The sequence below is a fragment of the Pan paniscus genome, chromosome 16, assembly GCF_029289425.2.
Source record: "Pan paniscus chromosome 16, NHGRI_mPanPan1-v2.0_pri, whole genome shotgun sequence".
In the NCBI taxonomy this organism is placed as follows: Eukaryota; Metazoa; Chordata; class Mammalia; order Primates; family Hominidae; genus Pan; species Pan paniscus.
This window is the reverse complement of record NC_073265.2, coordinates 64,951,057-64,970,316: the sequence shown is the minus strand read 5'-3', so window position 1 is coordinate 64,970,316 and position 19,260 is coordinate 64,951,057. Positions and strand designations below refer to the sequence as shown.

The 19,260-nt window shown below is 52.5% G+C and overlaps 1 protein-coding gene across 5 annotated transcripts in view; it reads right to left on the bottom strand.

Moving 5' to 3' along the window:
• Positions 1–9,178: 9,178 nt before the first annotated feature.
• The window catches only part of LOC103786168 (uncharacterized), a 28,314-nt gene continuing 18,232 nt past the window's right edge, over positions 9,179–19,260 (bottom strand). The window contains exons 3-7 of one of the 5 annotated variants that reach the window (XM_055098557.2): positions 17,999–18,199; positions 15,269–15,393; positions 14,473–14,504; positions 14,175–14,260; positions 9,179–13,621 (exon numbers count right to left, since the gene is read on the bottom strand). In XM_055098557.2, the coding sequence (XP_054954532.1) occupies positions 13,484–13,621; positions 14,175–14,260; positions 14,473–14,504; positions 15,269–15,393; positions 17,999–18,199 (582 nt within the window). In that variant the 3' untranslated portion in view covers positions 9,179–13,483. Of the gene's footprint in view, positions 13,622–14,174; positions 14,261–14,472; positions 14,505–15,268; positions 15,394–16,472; positions 16,597–17,998; positions 18,200–19,260 lie in introns of those variants that run through there. The other 4 variants (XR_004666596.3, XR_008621099.2, XR_010109962.1 and 1 more) reach the window with 4 other exon arrangements.

Here is a 19,260-nt window from a genome sequence, read left to right as displayed (position 1 = left end):
AGCACCAGCAGAACCTGAGAACCTTTTATAAGTGCAAATTCTCAGGCCCCAACCTGGACCTGGTGAATCAGAAACTCTGGAGTAGGGCTCAGCAATTTGTGCTGCAGTCATCCCTCCAGGTGTTCAAGAACCTCTGGCATACGGCAGGTAGAAAAATGTGTTTCCTTCTGTAGGTCCAAAGCCAAGGATACCATATGTTCTGTCTTGATATGAAACAATGACATGCAATTAAAAGACATAAATCTCCTTCCTACTCCCACCCTCTATCCAATGTGTTTTATTTTTATGAGTTAAATAAGAAAACAAATGGCAATCAGAGTTTCAGTCTAAAAAGTATATTTACAAGTGTCAGTTCTCATCCAGCCTGATCTCATAGAATACCATTTACACACTCTTACCGCTCAAGTTTTTTAAAAAGTGTCTTCACAATGTAAGTCTCAGGCACACTAGCAGTTCTATAATAAAACACCAAGTAGATCAGAATGTCCAAACTTACTAGAGAAGAAAAGTGGAATCATTGGCTACATTTTCAAATTGCATTCAACAGGAAATGTAAGTTTTGAATCCTTTTCACCTTCATACTTCCAAGTTAATAGAATTAAATCAGAATACTCCATTCTTTCAAAGCCTCTAGTCAGGCAAAGTTTTACTGTATTACTTCTTGCTATCAATGGCTATAAAGCAGAGTCCTGGTAGGCACATTTTGTATGCCTGCAAAGATGCAGAACTTAACAGTTCCATCTGTTCAGTATTACAGCAAAAGTCCTTTAAATCTCGGATGGTGAGTGTAATACTTCAGCACTAGCACCAAAGCCTCAAACATAAAAAGATACCAAGAACACCACTAGCAAACAAAATGAGCTCTTGGCTGGGAGAGTAGTTCACACCTGTAATTCCAGCACTTTGACAAGCCAAGGTGGGAGGATTACTTGAAGTCAGAAGTTCAAGAACAGCCTGGGTAGCATAGCGAATTCACATCTCTATAAAAAAATTTTAAAAATTAGCTGGGCATGGTGGCACACACCTGTAGTCCTAGCTACTTGGGAGGGTGAGGTAGGAAAATTGCTTCAGCTCAGGAGTATGAGACTGCAGTAGCTATGATCATGCCACTGCACTCCAGCCTGGGTGACAGAGCAAGATCTAGATAATTACAGTCTGTCCTGCTCCTGGTTATGTTAAAAAATCACTAAGTTAAAATGCTTTCAATCAACAGGATAAAAGTGAAATGTGACTTTGGAAGTTGGCCAGAAAACAGGCAATGGAGAAACAGACACTTCCCACAAGAATAAAAATGGCCAATAAGCATATAAAAAAGATTCAAGGCCAGGTGCAGTGGCTCACGCCTGTAATCTCAGCACTTTAGGAGGCCGAGGTGGGTGGATCACCTGAGGTCAGGAGTTCGAGACTGGCCTGATCAACACGGTGAAACCCCGTCTCTACTAAAAAATACAAAAATTAGCCAGGCATGGTGGTGGGCACCTGTAATCCCAGCTACTCGGAAAGCTGAGGCAGGAGAATCTCTTGAACCCAGAACCCAGGAGGCGGAGGTTGCAGTGAGCCAAGATCACACTGTTGCACTCCAGCCTGGGCTATAGAGCAAGAGTCCATCTCAAAAAAAAAAAAAAAAAAAGGTTCGAAAGCACTAGAAACCAAATAAATGTAATGAAAACAATGAGATTTTCTGCTTAAATACCAGCAAAGAAGACAAATGGAAGGGGACACTGGAGCTGTGCCCCTTTTGGGAGTATAAACTGAACCAATTTTTCTGCAGGATAATTTGAAAATTTCTATTAAAAATCTTAAAACTGCTTTATGTTATTTTCCTCCAGAAATTCTACTTCTATGAATTCAGCCCAAAAATGCTTGCTTGTGTCCATTAAACTATATTTGCATAAGAAAATTTACTTCTGGGGTGGCAATGATTAACTTAATATACATCGGGCTTTTAAAGAGGATGATGCCAAGGATATATTTACTGTCATAGAAGCATGCCCAAAACATAGTGACAAAAGACTATATATTACAATTCTACTTTTTAAAATGTTCATATGCATAAAAAAGTATAAAAAGCAACAAACCAGAATGTTTTGAGTGGCAAAATTTAAGACTTTTCTTCATATTTTGTCTTCCAAATTATTACAAAAAGAAAGTGATTTTCTTTATAATCAGGGAGAAGTATTATTTTCATTTATTTACATATAAATTTATTTTCTCCTTATTTTTTCTCATGTATGTATCACATGTACTCTAGAGAGCTTGAATCCCTACCTCTTGAGGTAAATCAGACCATTTCTGTCTCTATCAATGTGCCTTTTTTGGACATTTCAAATCAATGGAATTATACAATAAGTGTCTGGCTTTTTTACTTAGCTAATGTTTTTGAGGTTGGTCCATGACATATAACAGGTTTTGGTAGTTTGTTCCTTTCATTACTGAGTAGAAGTCCACTGATGGATATATACCACATTTTGTCAGCAGAGAACATTTAAACTTTGCTTTCAACTTCCTATGGTCTAAATGAAACCCCTGGAACACAGGACTTACAGCGAAAGCTGCTGTGCATGTCAAAAGAACTACTTATCAGAATCAGCTTTGTCATCAGGAGCCTGAACTGCTGCAGAAATTTTTATCATTTTGCAACTTCTTTTTTTACAAGCAGCTTTTGTGCTACTACACATCAGGACTTTTGAAGCATCTGATACATCCCTCTAATAAGTATGAGCATGTGTCTGAATGGACAAGTAAAACCATCTATGCTACACTGTATATTTTTTCCTCCCCCAGACTGGACCAGGGATCTCTCAACTTTCTAGAGTATCCTGTCTCCATTGACAAAGCTGAACAGTATTAAAGATCCTGCTGCCTTTGTTAGGCAGATTTGGAAGGGAGGCCCAACAGCAAGCGTGGAGAGGAAAAAGAGAGGGGAGCTTGTGGAACAGGAAGCCCCCTGGGGTCCACGCATGGCTCCCAGCTGTTGAGGATGTTGTGAGTGGGGAAGTGCTGATGGTGTCCCGAGGCAAGCCTAGCACCTGCACTGGGCCCAGAAGGGCTTGACTTTGGCCCCTTACCCACATTCCAGAAGTGTTTACAAGCTGGTTTTGCTTTTCTTCTTTTCCTAAATAATCATTACTTGGTAGTTAGTTATTAACCTTTCTTTGGGAGAGGGATGGGGCTTTAAAACTGAAGAACATAAATTTCATTAAAATATCAAAAATGGAAAAAGGTTACTTTGTAAACAATTTGCTATACAAACCAAATGACAGCTGTTGAGAATCTCAATAAAATGTTAAATGCATTTGCTGCTGTTAGAAGAAATAAAGAAAAAACATTTTGAAGAAATAAAGAAAAAATGCATTTGCTGGCAGTGGTACCATTTGCCCGAGGTTGGGTTGCTGTGTCATCACACTGTGGTGGGGGTATGTGTGGTGTATATGTGTGAAACTTTTCATCTCAGGATGGGTCATAATCTTAGCTGCAGTTTTCCTTCCAAATAGGGTTACAAAGTAGTAAAACACGGGCTTGGAAATGACAGACCTGAGTGAGTCTCACCTGAGTGAATAAGCACAGCTAAAGAAAAATCCAATAAAACTAACTTTTAATAATCCTGAGGTTGGTTTTTGAAACAATAGATACAATCATTTACTCTAAGCATCTGGTTATGACTTTGAATCAATAATACATACTGTCTCGACCCTTTTTTAAAAAATGGAATCAGAGGTTTCATCCAGAAAACCCCAAAACAGTGACTTTTTTTTTTTTTTACAGCCAAGGCAGGTACCATGTTGGCAGCCCCAGACCTGACACCACGGCTCCCATGTCCCCTCTCCACTTCCGTCCTGCACATCACCTATATACTATATGCTGTCCCTGATGAATCCAAGCTGTCAGCTTCCATCAGCTTGGCTGGGAAGTCATGCTGACCATAAGTAGAACGGTGCTGCCTGAGTTGGGGGCTAAGTGAGAATGGGCCTGGCATGGGGTGGGGGAGGTAGGGGTGAGGCAGGTGTCTGGCACCTCTCTGCTTATCTTCCCTTCTCCCTGGCCCACAAAGGAGGCATCTTCATGTCCCTCTGCCACCTCGGGAACATAAAATACTGCCCCAGGTCTGTCTTCCCTTGGACATAACCCATCTACCTTCCTGTGGGACTCAGGGCTTTGTTTTGTCCTGTGGCCCACATGAGAAGCAGTTATCCCTGCTCTGCTCAGCTGAGAGAGGACAAACTGAGGCAGAGCAGGGGAACAACTCTGTCATAGTCTGACTGTTAATGGCAGAGTCAAGACCAGCCCTTCCCTGAGTGTCAGGTCCAGTGGGCACCAAGCGTGGAGGCTGTATTAGCCCATTTTGTGTTGCTCTAGAGGAATACCTGAGACTGGGTTATTTATTTATTTATTTTTGAGACGAAGTCTAGCTCTGTCGCCCAGGCTGGAGTACACTGGCATGATCTCAGGTCACTGCAACCTCTGCCTCCTGGGTTCAGGCTATTCTTCTGCCTCAGCCTGCTGAGTAGCTGGAATTACAGCCATGCACCACCAGGCTTGGCTAATTTGTTGTATCTTTAGTAGAGACAGGGTTTTGAGACGGAGCTTCGCTCTCGTGGCCCAGGCTAGAGTGCAATGGTGTGATCTCGGCTCACTGCAACCTCTGCCTCCCAATTCAAGCAATTTTCATGCCTCAGCCTCCCAAGTAGCTTGGATTACAGGCATGTACCACCATGCCTGGCTAATTTTGCATTTTTAGTAGAGGCAGGGTTCACCAGGTTGGCCAGGCTGGTCTTGAACTCCTGACCTGAAGTGATTCACCCGCCTCAGCCTCCCAAAATGCTGGGATTACAGACATGAGCCACTGCTCCTGGCCCTGAGACTGGGTAATTTATAAAAGAGGTTTATTTGCCTCACAGTTCTGCAGGCTGTACAAGCATCTGCTAGGCTTCTGGTGAAGCCTCAGGAAGCTTTTACTCCTGGCGGGAGGCAAAGAGGGAGCAGACGTGTCGCATGGTGACAGAAGAAGCAAGAGAGAGGAAGCATCAGCTCTTTTAAACACCCTGTTCTCCTGTGAACTAACAGAAAACTCACTCATTGAATCACCTGAATCCAGGAGGTGGAGGTTGCAGTGAGCTGAGATCGTGCCACTGCACTCCAGCCTGGGCTGTGAGCAAGACTCTGTCTCAAAAATAAATAAAGAAAGAAAGAAAAGAAAAAAAATAAGAAAACTCACTCATTACCATGGGGAGGGCACTAAGCCATTCATGAGGGATCTCCCACCATGACCCAAACACCTCACACTACAGGCCCCACCTCCAGCATTGGGGATCACATTTCAACACGAGATGTGGATGGGACAAGTATCCAAACTATGTCAGAGGCCTCCCCCTCCCTCTCATCAGAATCTTCTGTCCTCAGTTCAGGTGCATGCTGGCCTCCATGCCTGGCTCCTAGGAAGTCATCTTGGCCCCAAGGGGTTGGGCAGGGCCACTAGGCCGAGGGTTGCAGCCCTATCTCTCCTAGTCCCAGCCTGGGTCTCTATCACTGGCTAGCCTGCTCTGCTCACTCTGTTCTCTCCACACCTGCTCCCTGCAGCCCAGGGGTCAGTCTGGGTGCAGGCCTGGGTAGAGGTCCAGGAGCAGATTCTGCCCCCCAGCTCATACTTCCTGTGCACCATGGCAGCCAAAATGCACCAGCATGACCAGGAGCACTGGCTTGTCCCTGTAGTCTCAGTGTTTTTAGAGGCTGAGGTGGAAAGATCACTTGAGACCAGCCTGGGCAACATAGCCAGATACTGTCTCCACAAAAAATAAAATTAGGCATGGTGGCGTGTGCCTGTAGTCCCAGCTCCTCAGGAGGCTGAGGTGGGAAGATTGCATGAACCCAGGAGGTCAGGGCTGCAGTGAGCTATGATTGTGCCCCACACTCCAGCCTGGGCAACAGAGTAAGACCCTGTCTCTAAAACAAAAAACAAAGTGCACCGGTGTGTGGATTCCAGCTTCTCCTGGTGTGTGGACCTGACCTCACTCAGCCCCATCAGTGAGTGGGAGGCTTCCTGCTATCTTCCAGAACATTCCCACCACTATACCTGTGTCCCTCCTGCATTATCTGACAGGCTTTGTGAGGGGGCCTGTCACCTACCTCTCTGGCTGCCCTAAGATCCAGCTCAAACCTTCCCTGCCCCTGAGAACATTTTCCTGAAGAGTCTTTCTCCCCACCCACAGGCCCTATCATTTCAGAGCTTTTGGTGAGGTGAGTACAAGGATCTACTCTTTCTACCAGCCTGGGAGGAAATGTCCCTAGGGTTGGGTCTCTGGATGGCATATGAGGGTCTAGACCAGGACCCACATGCCTATAACCTGAAGGGCAGGACCTCAGCTGCCGCAGCTTGACACAGCCTCTTGTTCAGCCTGACCTTCTGGGACAGGCCTGACCCCTGCATCCTTTGGTCTTGGTCCCTGCAGGGAACTCTGGTTACCCTGGCTTACCTACTTTGACTCCAAAGGTAATGCTGACATCCCCCGTGAGACACAGTGACAGACTGAGACTAATGTAGGGTTACTTGGCTCAGAGTCACCATGGCCAGGCAGAGCTCAGGTCCTAGCCCTGTTCAACCTCTGCCTCCCAGGTTCAAGTGATTCTCCTGCCTCAGCCTCCCGAGTAGCTGGGACTACAGGCAAGTGCCACCACGCCCAGCTATTTTTTGTAGTTTTAGTAGAGATGGGGTTTCACCATGTTAGCCAGGATGGTCTCAATCTCCTGACCTCATGATCCACCCACATCAGCCTTTCAAAGTGCTGAGATTACAGGCATGAGCCACTGCACCCAGCCTTCCCAATGCCCTTCTAGCTCTGGTGCCCTGCGGGGTCTACCTTGGAGCACCTGGAGCCCAAGAAGCTGCCCCTCACCTTTGTGATCCCAGGGACCTACTCCCTGATCATGATGAAGGTGGACCCAAACCTGCAGAGGTGCCTGAAGGAGCAGGGGTCAGCCTCTACCTCCCACAGCCTCTCTGATGGGGAGGATGTTATCCCAGCAGCATGAGCTGGGAGCAGAATCAAGAGGATGGGCGGTTTTCTCTGTGGGTAGCTCTGGGCTCCAGGGTGGAGCCCTCTTAACCTGGCCCTTCCCCTGTGACTCTCCTTGGCCCCAGGCAAAGAAAGCAGCTTGCCCGAGGTCACCTGTCAGGTAGGGACAGAGTGGACCTGGGCTCTTTCTCACCCAGCTGCAGCTCCCCCTCCCCCCAACCCCTTCCCCCAGGTGATAGAGAACCTGGCAGGCTGTGCCCCATAGAAGAGTTCACTTTCCTTCTGGTGAGGGATGGGAACCAGCTTGGGGCGGGAGGGATAAAGGGTCTGGGGGCTCTCCCAGCCCAGCCTCACATTTGAAGGATGGCATCTGGGTGGCAGCATGGTTTAGGCTAGACAGGGCGGCCCCGAGGTTTATAGCCTGGCCTCGGGCAGGATGCTGTCATGCCACCTTCCCTTCTGCACGTCCTGACCTGGCACCCTACCTAGTTAAAGGTCCTCAGGCCTCCTGCCCCCTGAGCATTGCCCCCACTCCCTGCCCAGACACAGCTGTCCTTGTCCTGGACTAATCTTCAGAGATTCTTGTCCAGCCCACAGCTTTGCTGGACATCGCAGGCTGGGCCAGGCCCCCTGCCCAGCACTAACGTCTCTTTGTGAGTCTCAACCAGACTGAGCTGCAGCTTCAGGGTCAGGGTAGGCACTGACTTAATTGATGTGACCCCGGACAAGGGGGTTTATTGATGGTGTCAGACCTGCTTAAGTTCTTGGCCTCTATAGTCTCTTTGGGGCATGATACCCCTCTGTCCCATGCTTAGGTGCCCAAGTGTGGCCACAAGTGCCTTTCCTACCACCATCCCTACTTGAGGCTGGTGTCCGGGCACCTGTGGCTCCAGGCAGAAGGCTGAGCGCAGAGCCAGGCCTGGGCGGATGTTCTGCAGGGGCTGCAGGAGCTGACAGCCCTGACCACCCAGCCCGTGGCCATCCATTCCCCTTCACCGTGGCTGGCCCCTCATCCACCATCCTTCCAGGGGCCAGGCCTGGGCCCAAACTGACTTTTGCCTGCCCCTGGTCCCCCTTGTGCCTGCCAGGTTCTTTGCTGAGCGTGATGGTCTTGCCCATTTCCTTGATTATCCTCAATAAGAGGTTTATAGAGCCACTTGGGGATGTCACATCTCCTGTCTACCAGGTCCTCACCAGAGACAGGACTGCATTGGGCCGGGCCTGGGACAGTCAGGGGTCACACTCACCTGTTGGGACCTAGCTTCAGTGGCTTCAATCTGGGCAATGGCCTGATGGGCGGCTGCCCCTTCTCCTCTGCTTGGGGGAGGCAGGAGAGGAAGGTCAGGCAGGAGATCTGCTTCCTGCTCTCCTGACGCTGGTTGGAAGCAGGGCGCCCACCTGTGCATCGGAGGCCGAACCCCTCTCCTGATCTCCTGCAGGTGCAGATTCCAGGTTTCCAATGGGTGTCGGGGTGGGCTCCAGAGCTCTCCTGGCCCTAGGGAACCCTGGGCTCCATGAGGCCTTGGCCTAGCTGGATTGTTTCCCACACTGTCACCTCCCCACCCGGTCACTTCCCCAAACATGGGGCTGCATACTCTGGCCCTGGGTGGGACATTGGAAGGAGTTCCACCTTCCAGGTTTGGATCACAGTGAAGCCTCTGCCATGGGGATGTGCTGGCCGAGACAGATGGGGTTGAACCAGCCCTGTCACTTTGGCCTTGGGCAAGTCACCTGTGCCTTGCTTCCCTTTCCCCAGCAGCCAGACAGCTGGACAGGGATAATAGCACCTATTTCACTTGTACTCAAGTGCTCACTTGTTAGCAGGAACTGAGTCCTGGAGGAGGTGCAGGCGGAGCCATCGAGGCAGCACTGCAGCTGGACCTGGGTCTGAGTCCCAGCTCCTGGCTGTGATATGCGTCTCTCCCTCTGTTTATTCATCTGAAGGACAGGGCTGTGCTGTTCTGGGGTCACTGTGACAATGCAACTGGCCTGTGTGAGTTGGTGGTGGCCTCCTGAGATGGTTTGAGGTGGGCGGGCGGTGTGTCTTGAATGCCCCCTCGCCTCCATGGGGAAGACCCACTTAGGGAAGACTCATGTGTCTGTATGGAGGAACCCATGTTCCCTGCCCCTCAGCTGTCCTCTGTCCCTTCCCAGCCCCCTCTGCTGTCCTGCAGGCTCTGACGGTGGCCATCCAGCTTGGTGGCCATCTGGCTGGTCCAGTCTTCCAGGTGGACCCTCTGTCCTCAGGTGGTGCAGGTCCCATTGCGCCACCACCAGACAGGCCACGCTAGCCCCAGGGCCTCCGTTCCCTGTTACCCAGCCCCCACTCCCAGGTATGTGCCACCTCCCTAAAGCCCACTGTGTCCACCAGCTGTGTTTGAACTCTGTCTCTGTGCAAGGCCTCATGCAAAGCCTGAAACAGCCTGGCTTGTAGACAGCCAGGAGACCAAAGCTTGAAGAGAGAGTGACGGTCTCCCAGAGACCACTTAGTGAGCCCCAGCCCCAGGGCTGTGTCCATGCTGGTCCTGGCTCCATTGAGCCAATTCTCTCCCCTGATGCCTGTAAGGGCTCCTGTGGTGATGGAGGTAGCTGGAGAGAACAAGGCTGCCATAACCCTCCCTCCCTGAGAAGGCCCAATGGGGAATGTTTTAGGCATCAGGGCATTCTGGGGGCATCTTCCAGGGACCCCTCCTACACCCTGCCCTGCCCTGGCTCTCTAGTCAGAAATTGCAGTTGCTTGGACAGTGGGGCTGACCCAGGACAAATGCATATATTAGGCTGGTTTTCGGGGTGCCGGGGTGGGGGCATGGGCGCTTCAGGGATAGGAAGGAGAGGCCTGTGTGTTCCAGAAGTACAGAGGAACCTGGTGCCGGCCGCAGTCAACCCCTATGTGATGATCTTTCTACCTGCCCTCTTTGATGTCTTGGTGCTGGCTGCTGTCTTTGGCCACGTAAGCTCATGGTCTGGGCTCCTGGGGTCCCCTCGCTGGGCCTGCCCACTGCCTGCAGGTAGAGAGCTTTCAGGCCAGGACTATCCTTGGCTCCCCCTTCCAGGTCATGGGTTCAAAGACCATTCCTGGGTTCCACCACCGCCAAGCCTCAATGGTGTCCTGATGGGCACAGGAGCTGCTGGGGCTTTCTGGGTTAAGACCCTTGCCTATCCCGGTGTTCCCCCCTGCAGTGGGGCTGCAGGGGTTGGCCTCAGTCTCTGCCCTGGGAGCTTGCCTTGCCTTGCCCCAGCGGCCCCACACCTGCCCTGGAAGACTCCCCACACCCAGTGGCTCTGATCCACTGTAGAGCAGCCAGGGTCCCCGTTGCTCACACCCTCTGGCCTGAGGCTGACTGGCTCTGTGGCTGGCTTTGGGGGGTCAAGGAGGGGGGGTGGGCCTTGCCCTCAGCAGCTCCCATTTCCACTCTGACCCCTTTTCAATCTTCCTCCTCTTGTGGACTCTACCCTGGGGCCCTCCCAGCTCCTCACACCAGATGACCATCTAAATATCTAGAAATCAATATTTTATTTTTTATTTTATTTATTTATTTTTATTTTTATTTTTTTTATTTATTTTTATTTTTTATTGATCATTCTTGGGTGTTTCTCGCAGAGGGGGATTTGGCAGGGTCACAGGACAATAGTGGAGGGAAGGTCAGCAGATAAACAAGTGAACAAAGTTCTCTGGTTTTCCTAGGCAGAGGGCCCTGCAGCCTTCCGCAGTGTTTGTGTCCCTGGGTACTTGAGATTAGGGAGTGGTGATGACTCTTAACGAACATGCTGCCTTCAAGCATCTGTTTAACAAAGCACATCTTGCACCGCCCTTAATCCATTCAACCCTGAGTGGATACAGCACATGTTTCAGAGAGCACAGGGTTGGGGGTAAGGTCACAGATCAACAGGATCCCAAGGCAGAAGAATTTTTCTTAGTACAGAACAAAATGAAAAGTCTCCCATGTCTACCTCTTTCTACACAGACACGGCAACCATCCGATTTCTCAATCTTTTCCCCACCTTTCCCCCCTTTCTATTCCACAAAACCGCCATTGTCTTCATGGCCCGTTCTCAATGAGCTGTTGAGTACACCTCCCAGATGGGGTGGTGGCCGGGCAGAGGAGCTCCTCACTTCCCAGTAGGGGTGGCCGGGCAGAAGCGCCCCTCACCTCCCGGACGGGGTGGCTGGCCGGGCGGGGGGCTGACCCCCCCCACCTCCCTTCCGGACGGGGCGGCTGGCCGGGCAGAGGGGCTCCTCACTTCCCGGTAGGGGCGGCCGGGCAGAGGCGCCCCTCACCTCCCGGACAGGGCAGCTGGCCGGGCAGGGGGCTGATCCCCCCACCTCCCTCCCGGACGGGGCGGCTGGCCGGGCGGGGGGCTGACCCCCCCACCTCCCTCCCGGACGGGGCGGCTGGCCGGGTGGGGGGCTGACCCCCCACCTCCCTCCCGGACGGGGCGGCTGGCCGGGCGGGGGACTGACCCCCCCACCTCCCTCCCGGATGGGGCGGCTGGCCGGGCAGAGGGGCTCCTCACTTCCCAGTAGGGGTGGCCGGGCAGAGGTGCCCCTCACCTCCCGGACGGGGCGGCTGGCCAGGCGGGGGGCTAACCCCCCCACCTCCCTCCCGGACGGGGCGGCTGGCCGGGCGGGGGGCTGACCCCCCCACCTCCCTCCCAGACAGAGCGGCTGGCCGGGCAGAGGGGCTCCTCACTTCCCAGTAGGGGCGGCTGGGCAGAGGCGCCCCCGACCTCCCGGACAGGGTGGCTGGCCGGGCGGGGGGCTGATCCCCCCACCTCCCTCCTGGACGGGGCGGCTGGCCAGGCGGGGGGCTGATCCCCCCACCTCCCTCCCGGACGGGGCGGCTGGCTGGGCGGGGGGCTGACCCCCCCACCTCCCTCCCGGATGGGGCAGCTGGCCGGGCAGAGGGGCTCCTCACTTCCCAGTAGGGGCGGCCGGGCAGAGGCACCCCTCACCTCCCGGATGGGGCGGCTGGCCAGGCGGGGGGCTGACCCCCCCCACCTCCCTCCCGGACGGGGCGGCTGGCCGGGCAGAGGGGCTCCTCACTTCTTGGTAGGGGCGGCCGGGCAGAGGCGCCCCTCACCTCCCGGACGGGGCGGCTGGCCGGGCAGGGGGCTGACCCCCCCCACCTCCCTCCCGGACAGAGCGGCTGGCTGGGCAGAGGGGCTCCTCACTTCCCAGTAGGGGCAGCCGGGCAGAGGCGCCCCTCACCTCCCGGACAGGGCGGCTGGCCGGGCGGGGGGCTGACCCCCCCACCTCCCTCCCGGATGAGGAGGGAGGACGCTCCTCACTTCTCAGACGGGGTGGCTGCCGGGCGGAGGGGCTCCTCACTTCTCAGACGGGGCGGTTGCCAGGCAGAGGGTCTCCTCACTTCTCAGACGGGGCGGCCGGGCAGAGACGCTCCTCACATCCCGGACGGGGCGGCAGGGCAGAGGTGCTCCCCACATCTCAGACGATGGGCGGCCGGGCAGAGACGCTCCTCACTTCCCAGATGTGATGGCGGCCGGGAAGAGGCGCTCCTCACTTCCTAGATGGGATGGCGGCCGGGCAGAGACGCTCCTCACTTTCCAGACTGGGCAGCCAGGCAGAGGGGCTCCTCACATCCCAGACGATGGGCGGTCAGGCGGAGACGCTCCTCACTTCCCAGACGGGGTGGCTGCCAGGCAGAGGCTGCAATCTCGGCACTTAGGGAGGCCAAGGCAGGCGGCTGGGAGGTGGTTGTAGTGAGCCGAGCTCACGCCACTGCACTCCAGCCTGGGCGCCATTGAGCACTCCAGATTTTTTTCTTGATTCTTACTGCTTAACTGCTGTCCAAAAGAATAGGATTATGGTGTCATCAATTTTAAATTTAAATCAATTGATTTAAATTTTAAATCAATATTTTAAATACCAACTTTGGATTGCTTCCTGACTTTTCCGTACTCCCAAAGGGCCAGTGTTTCTCTTAGGACTGACAGTCTCTCCAGCCCTACTGGGCCGGACCAGGCAGGCATAAGGGTGCCCCTGCCCCAGCCCTCTTTGGGGTGGGCTTCTGTCCCCTTCCTGCCACCTGGCAGCAGGACCACACTTTGGTGGCAGGTGAGGCAGCAGAGACTGCGGACCCCCCAGCTGTGCCTAAGTCCTCTGTGTGGTCTAGCTATATGTGCTGGGGGAGGCTCTTGGCCACCATTTCCCCATCTGTAAACGAGACCAATACCTGTGGCATGGAGGGCAGGAGGCTGGTGTGAGTGCCAAGCACTTGCAGCAGGGCCCTGAGTGAGCATGGACGTGGGAGCAGGGGTGTTCCTCAACTTTATGCACCTTGGGGATGGGAGTGGGGCTCCCCAACGTGGGTTGACAAGGCATTGCTTTCCCCCACCCCACCTCTGTCCCAGCCCTGCAAGTCCAGTCCTTGGGGGTTTCGGAGGGAAGAAGCCCTGGCTGTGTGTCCTCGAGCTGGTCCTTGGCCCTCTCTGGCTCTGAGTTCCTGGGAAAGTCAGTGGTGTTGGAACTTCGGATTCATTCCTCGGGGTTGAGGCACTGTCTGTGGAAGCCGTGGGGCAAGGTGAAGGCAGGGAGAGGAGAGGTTTGCAGTTTGGGTTTCAGCAGAGGGAGCAGCAGCGTGAGGGGTCACCTGTGTGCAGAGGAAAGGGAGTGAAGGCCAGGAGTGGGGAATGAGTCTGAGTGCACCCAGGACGGTGGTTCATCTCCTCCCACATCCACCTGGCCCCGGGGGAGGGAGAAGAAAGGCCATAAGAGAAAGGGCCAACTGAGTTGGGTCCACACATGTCCTTCCAGGACCTGGAGGTGCCACTGTCTGGCCCTCATGCAGTGGGAAGTAGGGGAAGATTCCCTCCCTGTACCTCCTGTTCTCTGTCCCAGGTCTCCTGGCCTCCTGTGCTCCTAAGTTCAGTTTCTGTCAGCTCCCAGCATCATTTCTAGGGTTGGTGGGAGGCAGCTGGGAACAGGCTAGGGGTAGGTGGGGCCTGCTTGAGGGAGTCTGCTTGACTCCCTGGGCCACTGCCCACAGTACTGGGGAGCTTTTCTGGCACACCAACTGCACCACCCAGGTGCTGCCCACAACAGCCCCTGGGGAGTGTTTGCAGAAGGCCTTGGCAGGGGGCGCGGTGGACCCCACCCAGAACAAACAATTGGGGTGGGGTCAGGGAGAACCGCCCTCCACTTACCTGTCTGGAGAGGGTCCTTTGTACCACACTATGTGCTTCTACACACCCAGGCTGAACACCCCATGGGAGGCCCTCCACTTTAGCACCTTGACAAGAAGGGTGGGGACACTGGGATCAGGCCCAGCCCCCTGGCCCCAAACCCTGCAGCCCCAGCTGGAGGATGAGGAGATGCTGGGCTTGGGTGGGGGAATCAGGGGTGTAAAGGGGCCTGCTCACTCCTCAGCTTGGCTCAAGGCTCAAGGCATCAAAGGCTCAGCCTGCCCCTCAGGAAGGAGCCTGGGCCCAGCCAGACACTCACCAGGACAAGGGTGAATGTGACGAGCAGGAGGCCTAGAATGAGGAGAGCCATAGCATAGCCGGGGATGGAGGCATCCAGCAGGCTGGAGGCTTCGAGGCTAGGACTGCCTAGAGCAGACCAAGAAGGCTATGGCCAGGTGGGGCCCTGCCTCCCAGACTTCTGAGAAGGCAGAATCTGGCAACAGAAGTTGCTGCAGGACCAGAGAGCTGGGGCTAGGAGCATCTTGGAGGGCTCCATGAGGAGGGGAGGCAGGTTTCAGATCAGGGCATGTGGAGGCAGCGAGTCCAAGGGAGGAGGCAGATGGACAGAGGGAGGGGGCCTGCAGAGGGAAGGAGGTACTGACCGAGGTCTGAGATGACCGTGTCTACCAAGAGGCCCTCTGCCTCCCCCAGGGTGTGCAGACCCTGGTACACACAGTCCCACACGAGAGCCTGGGCTGGTGCCGCCCTGAAGGTGGCACCCACTCTGACGGTCAGTGGGTCCAGCCTGGCGGGAGGATCATCCCACTTCAGGGGGCTGGGCAGCCTGGGGGGCCTAAGGGAGGTCATCTCTTCCAGCCTCCTGCCCTCAACCCCAGAACCCAGGTCTGAGCCCTGGGTCACCCAGGGCCACCCTGGAGCCACCGGAATTCCTCCACCACCACTTGGTCAAAGTTCTGCAGAGATCTGAGGACGAGGGTCAGCTGGGGGGTCAGGAGAGGATGAAGAGGGTCGCAGCTCTACCAAAGTCTTGTCCAGTCATCCCCCATCTTCCCGAGGCTTCTTCCCCGCCCCCCCACTTCATCCCGCCACTTCACCCATCTTGTCGGTTGCCCCTGAAGTGCCCAGAACTCAAGGCTGGTTTTGTCCTCCAAGGCTTTGGTGTAGGGCTGGCCCAGGATCTGCAGCCAAACTTCATATAGCACCAGCTCTGCCTTCTCCCCTAGGGCGACAGGGGTGGAGGTGGCATCAGCCTGCATCCCCTCTCCTGGAAGCCCTGGAGTGGGACACACACCCAAGCTCTAATGCTCCATCCAGGGGGCAGCTGCTGTTGGTGTAAAGGCCAAATTTCTTGCTGCCTGCTTTTGTGTGGCCCACGCGCTAAGAATGGCTTTTACATGTTTAAATGGTTGAAAACATGGAAAGTAGAGTCGTATCTTGTGACACATGAGAATTACGTGAGATGCAAACTTCCATGTCCATAAAGAAAGGTTTCTGGCAATGTGGCCACGCTCATCTGTTGACATGTTGCCTACGGCTGCTTTCTTGCTACAGGGGAGGGTTTGAGTAGGTGGTGACAGAGACCCAGTGGCCTGCAGAGCCTTAAAGAGTTCCCATCGGGCCCTTTACAGAAAACGCTTGCTAACCCCTGCACTGATCCATCTAATGGAATACACTGCCCACTCCGTGAGTTGATCCTAGTAGGAAATGTTACGATAATTTAACAGCTGCTGCTTTTATGTTTTATTTTGTCCCTGCTCTGGTGGGAGACATGTAAGAAAATTCACTCCCTGGGAGGAGGTCATGGTGGGGCTTGTGGCCATCAACGGTGAAGCCTCTTTAAGAGAATGCGTGGGGAGCTCTACCATCTGCTGAGAGGGTTGTGAGGGGCCCTCTGTGTTGAGGAATGAAGAGGGAACGCTGCCTGTCTGCTGGGAGCTGGCTTTCTGGGGAGCAGAAGAGATGGTGGTTCAGGCCTGCGGAGGCAGAGGCCCAAACCAATCTGGTCTCTGGGGCTGCCGGCCGGGAGAGTAGTTGTGTAGGAGTGGGTGTAGGAGCAGAGCCTGAAGGAGGGCACCCCTGACTGCAGCCACAGGAGGCTGTGGTGGTGGGGGTGGGGCAGCACTGTAGGAGGACCAGCGCCTTCTGTGGCTGAGGGGTCCTTGGAGAGCAGCTCCAGGCAATGCGTAGCTGGAGGGGACTGATTTGACCCAGCGCTCTCCTAAGCCACAATGCCCGGCCTAATGTACTGTTTATTTAAAATTCTAAGGATCTTTAATAATTTTAATAAGGATCTTTAAATAATTTTCCATGGATCATATTTTTATTGCATTTTAAAATAATTTACAATTTGCTTTCACACATATTTTCCCTCATCTGATCCTCACAACTGCCCTGGGAAGGAGGCTGGAGACAGAGTTGGGGCCTGTTAGGAGACAAATTTACACAATGCATAAGAAAGCTCACTGTGAGCCGGGGTGAGGAAGGGAGGCTTGGAGAATCATGAATGCAGTATCTATGTCTATATTCCCAGCCCAACCACAAAGCCTGAAATTCATTAGGTATTTAAGAAATAGCTGCTGAATTATTGCCTAGGGGTGCTCAGCTCAAGAAGCAGGGTTGGGACTAACAGTCAAGCTTCCTGACTCCTAGCCCAACACTTTTCCAAACACACCACCTATTTTTCTGTATCGGATAGAAAGTATAGTGCTTAAGTTGTACATAATGTTAACTCACTTTCAATACAGGCCAATCATGATTGACTATCAGTAGCTTTTGTGACAAACTTAGTAAACTAGGAAGTTGAACCTTTCAGAGTTCCCCTTCTCATGTCATATGCTATTTGTTTTGAAATAAAAATCCTTCCAAATGAAACTTTATCCATCAAAATGACAAGAGAAGTGAAAATAGATACAAGAAGAAAGTAAAACATTAATTTCAACATGGCTTTGTCTATTTTGCTTTAAAAGTATAACCACCAAGCCATTCTATTTTTAGGAAGACACATTCTTTTTGGAATGTTAAAAACTATGATAACTATTCTTAAGTCCTAAATGACCAGTATGGGTATTAGTAGATAACTGGACACAGTGAAAGGTCAGAAGGGTGACTGAGTGTGGCAGAAAGGGCAGTATCTCCAGCAACTGCAGATGGATGAATGACAATGAGTCCAGATAATGGATTATGATACAACCATTCAAATAATGCTTATGAGTACTTGATAACATAGGCAAAAGCTTAAGATACAATGTTTTAGACAGAAAAAAGGGAAGGTGGAAAAAAATAGATGGAAAGCATGACTTCAATCATGCATACAGATGCTTCCACTTCATTTTTATTTTTTGAGACAGGGTCCCACTCTGTTGCCCAGGCTGGAGTGCAGTGACATCATGATCTCGGCTCACTGCAGCCTCTACTTCCTGGGCTCAAGTAGTGCTCCCACCCTAGCCTCCTAACTACCTGGGACTACAGGCATGTGCCACCATGCCCAGCTAATTTTTTGTATTTTTAGTAGAGATGGGGTTTTGCCATGTTGCCCAGTCTGGTCTCAAACTCCTGAGCTCAAGGGATCTGCCTGCCTCGCCCTCCACAAGCCGGCCGGCCTGCTCTGTCTTACCCGCCCCCCACTCCTGCCCCCCACTCCTGCCCCCCTCTCAGGAGCGGGGTGGCGGTGGACTTTTCTCTACCAGACCTGCAGCCCTCACACCCGCACACACTGTGTTTGCGGAGAGGCCAGTGAAGACACCCTCCCCCCGTTTCCGGAGCCACTGTCGCCCCCTCATTCCCGCTCCAGCAGCCCATGCCTCGCTTCACCTCTGGTGCCTCACCATCAGGCCAAGAAGCCAGGGCCCGGGAATTTCTTTTTCCGGTGGCGCCAGGTCAACAGATTCGACGATCACGTGACTTGGACGAACGGCCTCTGGGAGGGCGGGGCCTGCTCGAGTGAGGCCGGAAGCGGACCACAGCCCGTGGGAGGTGCTGGAGGGCGAAATGCTGGCGTCTCCTCCTATGTCTTCCAGAATCCTTCCCTGGAAAAAAAGCAGCGCCCACCGCCAGTTTAACTGAGGACCGAATTAAGGCATTAGGAAAGACAGTGGAAGTTATTTCATTTGTTTAACTTAAGGGGGTAGGATCCCGGGAGCCAGGGGGATTCAGGTCATTGCCATGTTTTCCACTGTTAAGCGAATAGCATTATACACAGCTGCGGGCTGTGGCAAAAGACATTTTAAAAACTATCGAAATCTACTACACATGCAGAAAATTGTACCTATTAGAAATATAAAGCTTAATAAGTGTTCATTAACTGTAGACCTCACATAACCAGCACCCAGATAAGGAAATAACCAGATAACTTCTTCAAGTGCATGGGTGTTTTATTTCATTTTGATGAATTGTGTAGGTGCCTAGCAAAAAGGGCTGTCATAATTAACATGCTCAGGAAAACTCCCTACAATTTCAACATCAATAGATGCTTATTTTTTGCCAGTCTGATGGGGAAAAAAATCCGTTGCTTAGATTGCAGTGGTAGTCTGCTTACTGGTAGCTCTGAGCTAATGGGTTGTCTAAAACAACTAAGTTTCCGACATTGACTTGAAGAGGCAAAAACAAAAAGACAAAACAACAACAAAAATACATTAGAGAATAGACTAATAACCAGAGAAGAAATTGAATACAGTTGTCCCTTAGTAACCTCAGGATACTGGTTCCAGGACCCCAGAGATACCAAAATTCACAGATGCTCTGATATAATATGGCATAGTATTTGCATATAACCTATGCACATCCTTCCGTAGACTTTAAATCACCTCTAGATTACTATAATACTTAATACAACGTAAATGCTTTGTAAATAGCTGTATGAAGTATTTTTAAATTTGTTTTTTATTTTACTTTTTCCAAATATTTTTGATGCACAGTTGGTCAAATCCAAGGATCCAGAACCCGAGGATACAGAGGGCTGACCGTAGTTTGAGCTCTCTCCTCAATTCCATGCCGATCCCATGCACCAGGTGCAGCTGGTTTTATTGCAGGCTTTCAGGTGTTCAAAAGACAGAGCTCATGACAAGTAAACTGCTCTATGGAATAGAAA